Source organism: Panthera tigris, chromosome B2 (genome assembly GCF_018350195.1).
Source record: "Panthera tigris isolate Pti1 chromosome B2, P.tigris_Pti1_mat1.1, whole genome shotgun sequence".
In the NCBI taxonomy this organism is placed as follows: domain Eukaryota; kingdom Metazoa; phylum Chordata; class Mammalia; order Carnivora; family Felidae; genus Panthera; species Panthera tigris.
In genome coordinates this window covers 97,880,551-97,896,249 of record NC_056664.1, presented here as the reverse complement: position 1 = coordinate 97,896,249, position 15,699 = coordinate 97,880,551, and the positions used below count along the sequence as shown (strand labels likewise).

The 15,699-nt window shown below is 39.6% G+C and overlaps 1 protein-coding gene across 1 annotated transcript in view; it reads right to left on the bottom strand.

The window, feature by feature from the left end:
* The window catches only part of LOC102962797, a 178,914-nt gene that overhangs the window by 88,573 nt on the left and 74,642 nt on the right, over positions 1-15,699 (bottom strand). Inside the window, exons 18-24 of the mRNA XM_007078743.3 lie at positions 13,109-13,309; positions 12,257-12,378; positions 10,012-10,240; positions 6,421-6,623; positions 3,987-4,142; positions 1,756-1,849; positions 924-1,061 (exon numbers count right to left, since the gene is read on the bottom strand). Of these exons, the coding sequence (XP_007078805.3) occupies positions 924-1,061; positions 1,756-1,849; positions 3,987-4,142; positions 6,421-6,623; positions 10,012-10,240; positions 12,257-12,378; positions 13,109-13,309 (1,143 nt within the window). The remainder of the gene's footprint in view (positions 1-923; positions 1,062-1,755; positions 1,850-3,986; positions 4,143-6,420; positions 6,624-10,011; positions 10,241-12,256; positions 12,379-13,108; positions 13,310-15,699) is intronic.

Genomic DNA, 15,699 nt, shown 5'->3' with positions numbered 1-15,699 from the left:
CAACCCAGGGTCTGTCAACTGAAGAATGAATAAACAAAATGTGGTATATCCATATACTGAAGTATTCATCAGTAAAAAGGAATGAAATATTGATACACGCTACAACATGGATGAAACTTGAAAACATGCTAAGTGAAAAAATCCAGATATAAAAGTCCATACGTTGAATGATTCCATTTATATGAAGTGTCCAGAAAAGGCAAATCTATAAGCCAGAAAGTAGATTACTGTTTGTTAGGGGCTGAGGTAACAGGGGGGCATGGGCACTGACTGCTAATGGGTATAGGATTTCCTTTGAAAATGATGAAAATGCTCTGGAATTAGATAGTGGTGATGGTTGCATGATCTTGTGAATTACATACTTTAAAGGAGTAAATTTTATGTTATGCGAATTATATCTCAAAAACAACATACGAAATCTGGGGAGGGGGGAAAGGGGGTATGCATTGTTTGTTACCTTTTGTAGAAAAAGAAGGGACAAATGTCTCTGTTGACTTTTACAAAAAGAAATGCAGGAAGAATAAAACAGAAAACAAATAAAATCATATCTCTACAAAGGGTAGGGGTAGAAGTACAATATTTTCTGTTGGATGATTCTAACTAGTCAATGTTACAGAGTTACATACAAAGAGAAAAACTGTTAGCAAATCACGAGAAATTAAGAGACCCTGTAAAGATTTGGTCATGTGTTGACTCACATTAGGAAAAACAGGAAAGAAGGGAAAGAGGGAAGGAGAGAAGATAAAAAGATAGACAAGAAGGGGAAGAAGGAAGAAAGAGAAGGAGGGAAGGGGAGAAGGGGAGGAAGAAAAGAAGGGAAGAGAGAAGGGGACAGGCTAAAGGATAGAAGGAATGGAAGGGGTATCCTAGCATTAGCTGGCATATAGTAGCATGCCTCAGGTTTCTCTATCTTACAAGCTGACCTTCACATCAGCAGAACAGCCCCATCGGGACGTGTGATAGAAGGATGCCTGTTGGACAGCCACCATCAAAGCATTTTTCTGAGCAGCTTGGCATGCAAGGGTCACTTGCATGTTTTCCACTCCTGAATGGAATAAGAGCTAAAGGAAGAAAATGTGAAATATTAGGAATTTCTGTCATAAAGCAAGAGGTGAAGTTGAGGGTTTGAGATCAACACTTATTTAACATGTAAACATATGAATCCAACTGACGGATGTGCTGAGATCCTTGTTCCTCAGACATGGGACTGAACCTCTCTCTAAGCACCATTTCATCCCATGAAGGCAGCCTGCAGGCCTGATTTGCTCTATAGCTGGACACCATCAGGTTTCGGGTCAGAAAAGGATGAGTAGGTTCTGATGAACTAGCAAACATGTGCTCAGTGGCAAACTTTTAAAACTGCCAAAATTAGATTAATGTTTAAAACACACACATGCAAATACAAACCTATACATACTCACACAGAAGCAAAGAAATCCATCTAAATGGAAGGGGGAAAAACAGCACCAAGTTCAAGAAGATCAAATAAAATCTCCAATAACATGTACATATTTCAAAATTTGGTACAAAGATGGTTCACTACATGTGCTTCTTTAAGATAGCTAGCAGTGGTTATTGCATGGGGTGTTGCAGTCTCTATGGTTTAAACCAGGCCAATGTGCACATCAAATAAGGTAAGGCTAGAAGCTTTTCTTACACAGGGGAGCTGAACTTATATAAATTAAATATTATTTTCTTTAAAGAAATACATGAGCAAATTGTTTAACTTTAGTTTCTTTAAAAACAATAATTTACCTTAAGGATGGCTTCCTTCGTATAAAAGCTAAACTTGCCAACCTGGTTATCATCCACCTCAGAGATGGCTAACACAAGAGTAGTAGGAGAATATCTGCAAGAAGAAACATGACATTGTCTTGATGTACCATGTTTTAGTGAAGAGATGCCCATTCTGATGGGACCGCATGGCATGTGATCAGTTCTAGGTGATCCAAGTGCAGATGTTATACAAGACTTGATATTTCTGCCCAAAGACCGAAGGGCTCAGAGGTCTTTTCAGTCCTTACTGGACTTGATCTCCTTTCAGTTTCATTGTGGTGACCACCTACTCCAAACTCTTTTCTGTTGATCCCCATTCCACTGTTTTATCCTGTTTCTGTTCTTACCTTCGACCTCATGTCCTCAGCCTCTTCACTGACTTGAACCCTTTCCTCCACTCCCTAAAGGCTTTCCAGTTCTTGCTCTCTTCCATTGCCCCAACAATCATCTAAATGTTCTTTGCAACCATGTTTATGCCTTGGGATATGGTCCTTTGTCCATACCTATGACGCTTTGTTGAGTAATTTAATACCTATGAATCTTAGTTTCTTCATCTGTAAATGGAGATATCACCTATCTCATAGGGTTATGGCAAATATTAAGTGGGATAATATGAACAAATGTGCTTTTTAAAATGTAAGTCACTATGCTCATGTTTGATATATGTTGTTATAACAGCACTCCAAAGTGGCAACTCTAAGAAGTTAACATACATAAAATAAATGCAAACTCAAGAGACAAGATCCTTGGGTGCATAAACCTTCCCCTGCTAATTCAGAAGGCTCCTCAGATCTTGCAAGATCTTTGGGTCATTGTTGCGAGAACCAGTCACAGCTTGGCCAGGCCACAGATCATTTGGGCACTTTCTGGTGATTGGTTGATTCCACTTGAACAAAAATATGCCCTATTTTACATCAGTGTAAAATACCAGCTCCTGCAGGAGGCCCGTAAAGACCCAGAGAATAACTTGGCTCAAGGTTGGAGATCCAGCCTCACCTGAGGCCTGCTCACACTTCCTGCCTTCAGTTTCTGTGAGACATTTCTACATACTTATGACAAATTGTTTTTGTTTAGCTAGCATGACAGGATAGAGCAAGAAATATTTTGCCTCCAGGGGACATTTGGCAATGTCTGGAGACATTTTTGGTTGTTATAAAAGGGGAGAAGGGGTACTACTGGCATCTGGTAGGTCAGGGATGCTGATAAACTACCTCTGATACACAGGACAGCCCCCTACAAGAGTTATCCAGCCTCGAGTTTCAATAATGCCAAGGTTGAGAAATTCTGGGATACCATATTCTGTCATCCTAACCCAGCCCAAGGTCTCTTTGGAGAAGAGGAGACCTTTAACATATCAACACGTCAAAGTTAAATTTTGACAAGTGATCCACACTAGCAAAACAAAGGTGACTTTTCCTCCTTGGAATCAACTTTGCTTTCCTGGGGGTGGGGCCAGTACCATGAATCTCCAGGGATAGAAAGAAAGGACCCTCAGGGGAAGGGCAGACTAGAAAAGAAGGAAAGAAGAGGGAGACAGACGTTTCTCCTCAGCACATATCAAAGGCTGATCCTGAATGGAAGAAAAAGATTCCTCTCCCCGACTTATAGACTCATGATCTGTTACTAGTAAGAGTGTTCTCTTTCTGGCAATGGGCTGAACATATGGGGCATGAAGAAGTTTCAAGGGTTTGAGTCCACTTCTGTTGCTGGTCAACAAAAGAATCTGACTGAGATACTGCCATACATGTTAGATTTGTACATTGTGTTAGAGTTTCAAGGAAAAAGCTGTTCAAAAAATTTAACTGACTTCTTCCTGGTCCCAGGGAAAGTGAGAGAAGGGATCTGGACTTCTGATCCATGGTTCTTGCCCCATGAGACAAACTCTCACACCCCTTTCTACCTAGAAGCAACACGGTCAACCTGTGCTGCTAAGTCTGTGATCTTATCTCATTTGAGCTTCCTGATCCGATTCTTCCATTACTTGCTTTTTTTAAATTCAATTATCCCCCTTCATTGAGTTCTTCCCCTGCCTTATCAAAAAAGGAAAGAAAGAAAAAGGAAAAAAGAATGGTATCATAGTAGATAGAATATAAGAGGGGGGATTTAGAAATACAATTGCATTTGTGAGTCCAGTGGTGGTAGAAATTATTTTTCACTGGCCATTCATTCTACCATTACATTATTTTTACTTGGACCTTCTCAAGGCTCACCTGTCCACTCGATCACTGTCCTCCAGCAGAGAGGTGATAAAAACAGGAGGTGGATGGTCCACTTTGTCCTTGTGTGATGCAAATTCAAAGTGAACAGGCCTCAGATACAAATGGCACTCTTCAAAACCCATCTCCCATGCCAGTTCCTTATAGAGACTAAAGGGGGGAGGATAAAGAGCCAAGAGCATTTGCTATTATTTTCCACTAGAAGGAAAGTACGTGGTAAGAAAACCCACAAAATCTGAATAAGCACAAAAGCAAAAGTCAAAACAATATTAAGCCAAGTCCGGAATGAAGTCAATGAGTCACAAAGGTCTTGTGTCTACTCTACACTATGACAGTTAAAAATAGCAGTTAAAGTAGGAGGAGATGTGCTTGGACACTTCCTCAACTCTCATTTCCTGCTGGCTTCTATCCTCAGAGCCCTCATGAGGTCACCAATACTGCTTTCAATACAAGGTTCACTATTTTCTCTCAGAACACTTCACAGCTGGTCTTTGTCCTCTCCTCAAGGAACATCTTTGTTCCTTTGGATCCAGGATCTCCATGCTCCCACCTCATGACCACTATCTCTCAGTCTGCACTGGCTTCTCTTCCTCTTCATTTTCAAATTCTAGTATTTCCTGGGGTTCCAAACCCGGTCCTCTTCTCCTCTTCTCTGTCCCCTTCTTGGGGAGTTTGTCTTCCAACCACATGGCCTAATGATAGCCCCCTAGTATAAGAGCCTATGACTGTACCTCTGTCCTATCCCAACTCTGAGCTCTACTCCCACATTTACATGGCTTGCAGCAAGGCTCCATTCAGATGCACCTCTGGCATTTCAGCCTTAAGAGTCTAGAATGTCTTCCACTCCTCTCTCACCCACATCCTCACACGTTTCTCCATTTTCAGAAATTGGTGCATTAAGGCTGAACTCAAATGGCACCTACACTAATTTGCTAGGTTGATGTACCAAAGTACTATAGACAGAAATTTGTCTCTCAGTTCTGGAGGTTGGAAGTCTGAGATCAAGGTATTAGCAGGGTTGGTTCCTTCTGGGGGCCATGAGGGAAGGATCTGTTCCAGGCCTTTCTCCTTAGTTTATAGATGGCCACATTCTGCTTGTGTCTTCACATCATCTTCCTTCTCTGTGTGTGTCTGTGTCCAAGTCTTCTCCTCTTATAAGAAATACCAGTCATATTGGATGAGGGCCCACTCTAATAATTTCATTTTAACTTGACTCCCTCTGTAAAGACCCTACCTCCAAATGAGGTCACAATCTGATGTATTGGGACTGAGGACTTGAACATATGAACCTGCCAGAGGACACAGTTTGTTCCTCAATAGTGCCTCTGTTATGAAGCTTTCCTTGACCCACTTACAAAGAATGAAACACTCCATTTTTTGAGTTCCCATAGTATTTTGGTTATATGACTAAAATAGCATATTAAACTATAGTAGAAGTAACTTTTAAATTGTGAGATCCCTGAGATCAAGGATCAAAGATTATGAGGAGGTACTATCATAAAGGTTAATAAATATCTTGACTCATGGTTCGAATTCTGTTTCTACTACTTTCTAGGTATGTGATCTTAGGCCAATAGCTTACCTTTCTGAGCCTCCACTTCCTTGCTGGTAAAATATTAGTAAGCTACTTATTAAGAATATTCTGTAAATTAAATGAATGAGTACACATAAAGTCCCCAGCACAGACCCTGGCCATAGCAGGCCCTTGGTAATGGTTTGTGGTAGATGATTTCACTCTTCAGGTATATAGGGACTCTCGTGGGGGACTAGAACACAAGGGAACTCATACATGTTTGCAACAAACCCTTTAATTCCATATTTTTCCTGCTTATGGAACATGTCCACTTGGATGTCTTTGCATCACTTCACACTCATACCTAAAACCTAACTCATTTATCTCTCTCTCTTTCCACCCCTGCCCCCAACCTGCTTAACCTTCCAAACCTCTGTAAGGCCTGGATACTGTCACTAACTCATCCCTCTCCTTTCTCTAATCCCTCTATTGCTTCTGCTCTGCTATTCAGCTTCATCATAGTTAAGAGCAAATCCAGTAAACATTTGTTGAGTGTAAGTCAGGCCTCATACCAGGTGATGGGACACCATGGAAACCGACATGGACAGTGCTTTTGCAATCAGGAGCTTACACTAGCAGGAAAACTGATAAACCAGTATTAAGCATCTAACTGAAAGGCAATGTGCTGAATAGAGAGGAAGCCCAGGTCCTAGGAGGAGGGCCTAGCCTAGCTGAGTGGTCAGAGAGACATGAGGGGGAGGCCTGGGTGGAGAATGAAAAAGTGGGGAAGGGGGTCATTTCAGCCATTTAGAAAGCTTGCTTTGACTGCTCTGGGGCACAGAGGGAGCAGGGCTTGTAGGCAGGGACACCTATGGTCTGTTCTCCCCCATCTGGATCCTCAGTCCCCCTACTGACCGAGCTAAGTGTACACTCTCCAGACTCATTTCTATCAGCCGGTGGCGGAGGGTCACGAGTTCCAGAAGTTTGGAAAATGTCTCCAGGAGCAGCATGTGAGAATCTTGGCTTTGGTTCTGTCCTTCGTCTGCTGCGGACTTGAGTGCAAGTAGACCTATCTCCTCCATGAGAAAGGGATCTCCCATTACTTTAGCTGAAAACAGCTGAAAGAAAATACTTTTTAAAGTATAAAAAAAGAAATTTCACATATTAAGAAAAAACACTCTCAGTGGCACAGACTCTGAATCCAGATTTCCTGGACTCAAGTCCTTGCTCTGCCACTTAGAAGCTACAAAATTTTGCTATTTTTTGGTTTCCTCATCTGTAAAGGATGGATAAGAATAATAACAATACCTAAGAGTAACAAGTAGACAATAATTACCTAAATAGGTTATTGAGAGAGTTCATTGAGTTAATATATACAAAAGTGCCTGGTACATAGTATTTGCTGTTATCATTATTATAAATATTTTAAGCCAAAATAAAGAATAGAAGTAGGAATCTGATCTTTTCCAAGTATTTTAGAAGCCAATAATAAGAATAATTTCCTATAAACTCTTCTAAGTGCAATTTCAAAATTTCAAAGTGTTTTCGTGTACATGAACTCAAGATCCCCATGAAGTAGAGGAGTCACAGATACCATCATTTCCATTTCATTAGTGAGAAATCTGAAGCAATACTGAAACTTTCCAAGGTCACACAGCAGTACCAAGAATGAACTTACACTTCCTAACTCCAGTCCAGTAGTTTTATAGTATGCTAAACTGCCTTTACATGTTCCGGGCAATTTTTGAAATAACCTCCTTGCTCTTTACAGCCCTCCTGCCATGGGGGGCTCCTCTGCTCTGACATCGTTGCTATACCCTCGTATACCATTCCCAGCAAGGACCCAGTTTGGGGACCCCCAAATCTGCCTTTCCTGGCTTGGCTCCTTTATCTACCTTTTCTGCCTTATCTCCCTTATCTGCCTTTGCTATCACAGATTCCCTTATCTGTCCACTGATCCACCAAAGGCCTTTTCTACTTGAAGATGCAATTTCTAGACTCTTGAAGTCTTCCAAAGTGATAAAAATTTATTAAACTAATTCCTATTAGAAACTAATTTCTAAGGACAATGTCTCCCCCATTTTTTGGCCTAATACAAAAGATTAATCTGAGTATTTACCATTTCTAGATCCAAATTTGAACACATTTCAAAAGTAAGAATAATTAAAACCGCATATGGCATCAATGGGAAATTAGGGAGGTATCTCAAATACTCACTGTGAGTTATAAGAGAATTTAAAATACATTAAAAAAATCTGGTAACATAATACAATGTGAAAAGAATCTGCAGTAAATGGTAGTAGATACATGACTGGTAATTTTGGGGAAAATTCAAAATTTTTTAATATTTATTTATTTTTGAGAGACAGAGCGAGCAAGCAGGGGAGGGGCAGAGAGAGAGGGAGACATAGACTCTAAAGCAGGCTCCGGGTTCTGAGCTGTCAGCACAGAGCCCAAAGCAGGGCTTGAACTCACGAATCACAAGATCATGACCTGAGCCGAAGTTGGATGCTTGACTGACTGAGCCACCCAAGTGCCCCAGGAAAAATTCAATTTTGAGCCATCTTCATACCCATCTTTCTCTCTTTCTCTCTCCCTCCAGGTGGAATACTAAAGAACTTAAATATTTTTAAAATAAAATAAAGACTTAAGAAATTAGAATAAAGTAAGACAAATATAAAACATGTGGAAGATGATTTGCTTTCTGGACTTAGGAAGATAAAAGAAATCACAAAGGAAAAGATCAACAGATTTAACTCTATGAAAATAAAACAGAAAAAGATAAATTGGGAGAAATATTTGCAGAAAATATCATGGACAAAGGGTTAAAATTTTTATTGAAGAGAGCTCATGGAAGTGAATACGAATGACATTAGGATTCTAAGAGATAAATAAAAGGAAAGACAGAAGATTCACAAAAAAATACAACTTGTAACAAGACATTTGGAAGGATATTTAGTCTCAACAAATACCAAGGAAATGCAAATTAACAAGGCAATGCCACCTGTTTTATACATATATATAAAGCATATGTCTGTATATATGCTTTATATATAAATATATGCATATACATATATATTATATATATATATATATATATATATACACACACACACACACACACACACACAGACATATGCTTATACCTAATACTGTACAGTGTGGCAGAATTAGTACTCTTACAAATTGTTGGTGGCATTATAATTTGTCCCAACTCTTTTGAGAAGCAATCTGCCAACTTGCATCCAAAGACTTAAATTTTGTTTCAGTAATTCCACTCCTAAGAATCTATCAAAGGAACTGATTTAAAATATAGAAAAATCTGTAAGTATGGAAACATACATTATAACAATTTTAATACCAATGAAAAATTAGAAATTACTTGAATGTCCAACAATAAGGAAAGAGGTGGAAAAGTTATGATCATCCTTTAAGGGAATTATAACCATAAAGGTGAGTATAAAGACTAGTTCGCAAAATGGAAAAACATATAATACAATGTTAACTGAGAAAAACAGTGTATTAAGTGTATGAAAAGCAGTGTATGAAGGATGTGATTATAACTATGTAAAATACGCATGTGAAGAATGCTTGAATTCAGAAAAGTATTGTGAATGCATTTGAGTGATTATATTTAGGGTAATTTTTTTCATTTGCTTTTTTCATTTGCTAAAATTCTGTATTACATTATTTTGATCGATTTAAAATGAATTAAAATAAAATAAAATTTTAGTTTAGGAGGGAATAGGAGGTCAAGGCAGATGCATGGAAGAGAGATTTTTGGTAGCTGAAAGTTCCTTCATCATACACCATGTACCCACACAGAGTAAGGTCAGATTGGAAATATAGGCTCCACTGTGCTGGCCTTAACAGAAAAAGAAGAGAATTAAAATCTAACTACAAATACTATGTAAATCATTAGGCCATAGTTTGAACCATAGAGTTCTAAGCTGAAAGGGGCTTTAGAGACCATCAGGCTCACTTCCATCTCCCTCCCCTCAAATACACAAATATAAGGTTACAAAATAGGAAAAAGAAGCTCAGGGAGGCTCAAAGACTTTCTCAGAGTCACACAGCAAGTTAATGGCAGGGCGGAACTTGAGTCCAGGTCCCTGTCTCCTCACTCAGCCACTCTCTCTCTCATACCAGATCTCAGGTCAGGACAAAAAGAGGGAATTTCAGGAAGAGCTTTAGTGCAAATAAAATACATAGCTTTTAAATTAAAAATGTGTATTGTTGAAATATAAATAAGCCAGAAAACATCTCCCACATACGTATGTATATCTCCCTTCTAACTGTAGCAGTATTTTGATAAAATAGAAACTTTGACCGAAAATGAAAAAACCATTACATAAAAATGTTGGCAAAGCCCAGCACTATGATCTGTCTCTGGCCAAATAGGGGAGGAATAGAGCCAAACAGAAAAACAAAGTTAAGTAGTAACATCTGCCTGGAAACATTCCCTTGGACAAGGAGCTCCCCCATCTCCCCTTTCGGAGAACCTACATCTTTGTGGAGACGTGGGCTGTACCAGGACTCAGGCTGGGCCGGTGTGAGCCACATATCCAGGGCCAGCCGCAGCACGCGTCTCTCCAGCAAGGTGAGGCTGCTGGCTGATGTGGGTCTGCAGGTGTGACGGGCCTCCTGGAGAAGGTGATCAAGAGATCGGGGGATGAGCGATGCCAGGCCCAGGGAAGGGTGGAACTCCAGCAGATACGTGTTTTTCAAAGACGGGCTTGAAAAGAGGATGGATCAATGACAATTTTACACAGCGAAGAACTTGATCTGTTTCAAAAGACATTTGAATTTTACATTTTTTAAGACCAATAAAACAGCTGTTTTAATCCAGGACATTATAAAAAATTGGAAGCTTAAAGGGGCCTCAGAGGCCATCCAGGGAAGCCACCAGATTATGCAACATGCTCTTTGCTTTAATGTGAACCCTTTTAAAATTGGGAGCCATAAGAATTTATTCTAAAAGCCCAATCTGATTCTTAAACTGTATACGGGAAACGTACAAACATTCCAGTAATCAACATTTAGTCAAATATCTGAAAACAAAATAACTTATCAGTGACTAAATATTAAATAAATAATTTCCATAATTGCTTTCTATTTTTCTACCTGAGTCTTTATCCTTTTCCCTGAACATGTTAATGAACAAAGACACATTTTAAATTCTGTACACAACTGCTAGGATCATTCACGTTTGCCATAAGAATGTTCTATTTTATAAATGGATGAAGCCAGAAATAACAAAGTGCTTGTCTGTGGGTATTCCTTTGAAAATAGAGGATACAGCACAAGTCAAGGGCCTTTCTATACCTACATAGAACTAAAGAACATAAATACTTCTTAAATCTATACAAATGGGATTCCTCTTAGTTCCAGATCTTAAAAATTACAACGCTAGGGCTGGAAAGGAATTTCATCAAACAAATAACATTTGCTTTTGAGACTGTTCTGACAGGTCTTGGTATCCATACAGTCCTAGCATGTTCCGCCAAGAACCATTTCCTCAACAGTAGATTCTTGCCATAGCGAGCCGCACACAGACAGCTGATGTCTCAATCTTATGACAGAGAAGAAATCAGTCCTTAGAAAGGTCTGTGGAGAAAATGCAGTCTTGTGCCTGGAACTCCCAGGGCTCTTTCTCAAGGGATAAGGTTAGAATCTAAGCTACAAGGGACACCAGGGTGGCTCAGTCGGTTAAGTGTCTGACTTCAGCTCAGGTCATGATCTCACGGTTCATGAATTCGAGCCCCGCATCGGGCTGACAGTTCAGAGCCTGGAGCTTGCTTCAGATTTTGTGTCTCCCTCTCTCTGCCCCTCCCCTACTCATGATCTGTGCCTCTCCCTCTCTCAAAAAAGGAATAAACAATTAAAAAAAAAAGAATCTAAGCTACGAAATCCCATGGCATCCTGCTACTCCCCAAGAAGATACCATAGCCCATTGTGGCCATATCCTAGTGAAAGTGCGCCTGCACTGCTGACCTGTGCGCTTGATGGGAGCACAGGGCCATGCCTCTATTGTTCACTACTGTGTCCTCACCTCCTTGCGCAGCGCCTGGTACTTGTAGGTGGCTCAGCAGATATTTGTGACATGTTGAAAGGAGCTGGATAATTTCTCCACCCATTTGAAGGCAATAGAGATTGTGATCATGGGCCATACAGACCAACTTGGGGCTTGCCACCCACTTCCTGATTCCCTTACCACTCTCAAAGGCAAGGAAGGAATGGTGGGGAGGGGGTGGCTCAAGCTGCATACATGTCATGGGGGTATACCTTCTCTGAGTGATCTTAGGAAATTTAGTTTGCTCCTTAAAGGGGTAGAGGATCACAAGGCGAGTTTGCAGAAATGGTGACACTTACTAAAGAAATTCCTTTTTGAGAAACTTTTAAGCACACCCAAGTTTCATGCATGTCCGCTTGTGTGGCACCTCTGAATAAGTCCTCTGATAGCATTTTTAAGAGCAACTTCTTTCTTTCTTATAGAGCTTCTCATGAGAATAAAGATTCTGTACCCAGTGTTTTAACTTTTAAATTCTAGCCTCCTATTCTTTATTACTTACAAAGCAAATGGATATTGAGTATGCAAGAAAATCCCTCTTCTGTGGCTTTTATATCTACTTGTCTCATCTCCCCAGATACTTGAAAGGTACTTTATAGAATAGTATTTAGACTTACCATCATACCCTTTAACTTATCTAAAAGATTAAATGTAAAATGTCTAAAGACAATAGCACCATACCAGCTATTGTTGATGGAAATAAGTTGTTTGCAAATTATGTTAAGGGGAAGTCCAAAGTTACTGCTATCATCTGGATGGCCTCTTTGCCAAAGCCTCTGGACATACTCCCGCTGGCGCTCTATCTAGAAATGTAACATAAAAGTTAAAATTAGAAAAGTTAAACTTTCCCATGGGTGTGAATTATGAGCCCTGGCATGAGAAGAACAGCAGTCCTTTGCGTCCCTTCATTATTTGACTGATTTTCACCCAGACGTGGTTTTGAGGATCCATTCACACGAAGACATGCTGGTGTCTCAGTCTGAGCCTGGGATCAGCCAATAAAAACAAAGGCAACCAAGTTGAGACACTCTTAAGAGGCCCAGGAAAACTTCTCTTTGTCAAATGATTGACTACAAGGAAAAAAATCTAACCAGGTCTCAGGTAAACGCACTGCAACAATTTATCCCTTGCTTACTTCCTGCCACTGGCTTTTCCCCAGAGGATGTACACTAATTTTTCCTTTAGTGTCCTAAAAATAGCCACAGCATTAAAAACAAATTAATAAACACAACTTTATACATTAATGGCTTGTAAAGGGGTATGTTTAGTCCTCCTTTCAGTACCAATAAACTCCATCATGTAGTGAAAATAAGTTGTCTATTCTTTGCGGACCATTAAATGTAATTAGGGTTGGAAACTTCCATTTAAGACTGTAGTTATGCTTGGAATTCGACAATGCAAATGAGCTTACAAATAAACATGCTCAACGTGCTGCCCTAGAAAACCTGGATTCTGAACCTGCAATGAAAGGAAAACACTATTTTCAGTTATGGCCTTCTCACATGTACTATTTTAAAATCCAAATGTACTTACGTGCTGATTGAGGATGCCCCTCACCAGCTGCAAGTGAAGCCTCAGGCAGGTGCATTCATCTTTGTAGGCCTTAATGAAATAAGGGTGGCTGAAATCAAACCTTGGGCACCTGTGCATGATGTCAGTGATCACTTGTGCTAAGGCAAACCTCTCCTCGGGGTCCAACACGTGCTGGTAGGCTTCAAAGTAACTGTCAAGAAGCTGCAAATAAGGTTTCTAGTCAGGGAACAGCAGAGGCAGCCGTAGGGCCCAGCAGAGAGAGGTGAGGCCCCACCCACTCCATGCTTTGGAAAGCCCCGGGGCATCAGCAGGAGAGAAACCGCTCAGAACCTCGGGGTACCGCGGGGTACCCCGGCCTGGTTCGGGCAGCTGCAGCACCAAAGTGACTCAGAGCAATTAGTAAACCCACAGAAGGAGGGAGGGCAAAGGAAGGGACACTAGTTTTGCCTGTGTCCCCTCTTCCCCTGCTCTCCACAAATAAAAGGAGCCTTAAATAATGAATAATATAACATGTGATAATGATAAGCTCTAATGAGACGGTGCATGCAATGTCACTCCATCAAATATATTTGTCTGTAACACCTTTCTCCACAGGCTCATTCTCCTGCCTCCATTTTACTCTTTCACCAAATGGAGGCAGGTGGCCTCCTCTCCTTATCCTCATTTCTGACCCCTTTTCTTTAACAGTTTGCTCAATTTTACCTAGAAATTGCTAGGAAGGGCCTGGTGTACAGAACTCTGAAAGGCATTTGGGGGAGCTTTTCTTTTCTTTTTCTGGTTTTTTTTTTTTTTTTAGAAGTGAGAATTAGTAATTTTATTGGAATGTTGCAGTGTATAAAATCATTTATATACTTTGATTATTGATAATTTGATGAAAAATTATTTGTATTACTTTCTTTTTTTAATTGTTTAATTTATTTTAATTTTTTAATTTATTTAAATTAAATTAAATTAAATTTAATTCCAGTGGAGGTCACAAGCCTTTCCTAAAAACCAAAGAAAGCTTCCAGACACTAACCATTGAAGAGGGTTCCTAATGTGAGAATCCAGAGAGAGGTGTTCTTTATTTTGCTTTTACATTTGTCTGTGAGCGTAAGAAATTTCTGTTCTGAGTGTAAATTCTATTTGTGTGTAATTAGTCATGGTGCTAATCAGGAAAAGGCTCTTGAGAGATCACTGGGCTGGAATCCCAAACAGGGACCTGAGGGCAAGATAATTAAGCAGTTCTGAACAGTGTGATTACTGTTCAGGCCTTCATAGGCCTTAGACAATCTTTTTTTGGAGACCCTATCCCACATTATATCAACTATATTAAGACATACTCACATCCCATTCAAATTTTTTTTTCTGTAAAAATGTTAAATGATATTTAGAATTTTGCTTTTCAATTTGGCTACAAACATCACTTTGAGTTAATGATTGGCTATGATTTCTGGGCAGTATATATTCAGAGATTCTTAAGAAGTGAGAAGATCTGATCTAGAAATTTTCAGATGCAAAAGGAATGTTTATAAGTGCTCAGTTAACAATGTTTTTACATTTTACTGACGTGATTAAGCATTACTGCTTTCTATGTTGTATTTTCTTTTCATATTTCAGAGTAATGCATAAGGTTTTTTTTTTCTCAAATCCCAAACATTTTCAATGGTACCTGAAAAGCTCTTAGATCCTAAACACCAAGTCCACATTGCCTGATGGATAAATCAGCTTTCACTGGAAGCTTCTGAAGTTTTATTCCATTCATTTCACAACAGAACAGATTCCTTTCCTCTGCTGATCTAATCCAACACTTCCTCCCTCAGAGTTTTAGCTCAAGATGTCCCTTCCCAGTCTTCTTTCCCTAGCTCCTCTTATGGAGGTTTCACTCTTCTGGAAGGTGTCAGCTCCCATTGTAGTCATATCACCAAAGCACTAGGAATTTATCCAAAGGATACCGGAGTGTTGATTCATAGGGGCACATATATCCCAATGTTTACAGTGCTATCAACAATAGCCAAATTATGGAAAGAGCCCAAATATCCATCAACTGATGAATGGATAAAGAAGATGTGGTTTGTATATATAATGGAATACTACTTGGCAATGAGAAAGAATGAAATCCTGCCATTTGCAACAATGTAGATGGAACTGGAGAGTATTATGCTAAGTGAAATAAGTCAGAGAAAGACAGATATCATATGTTTTCCCTCATATATGGAACTTGAGAAACTTAGCAGAAGACCATGGGAGATGGGAAAGGGAAAAAGTAGTTTCAAACAGAGAGGGAGGCAAACCATAAGAGACTCTTAAATAAAGAGAACAAACTGAGGGTTGATGGGGTGGGGGGAGTGGGAGAAATGGGTGATGGGCATTGAGGAGGGCACTTGTTGGGATGAACACTGGGTGTTGTATGTAAGTGATGAATCATGGGAATCTACCCCCAAAACCAAGAGCACACTGTATATATACTGTATGTTAGCTAACTTGACAATAAATTAGCTAAAATTGAGCTAAAACAATATATATACATACAGACACACACACACATATATATATATATATACACATACAGACATATATATATATACACATACAGACATGTATGTATATAT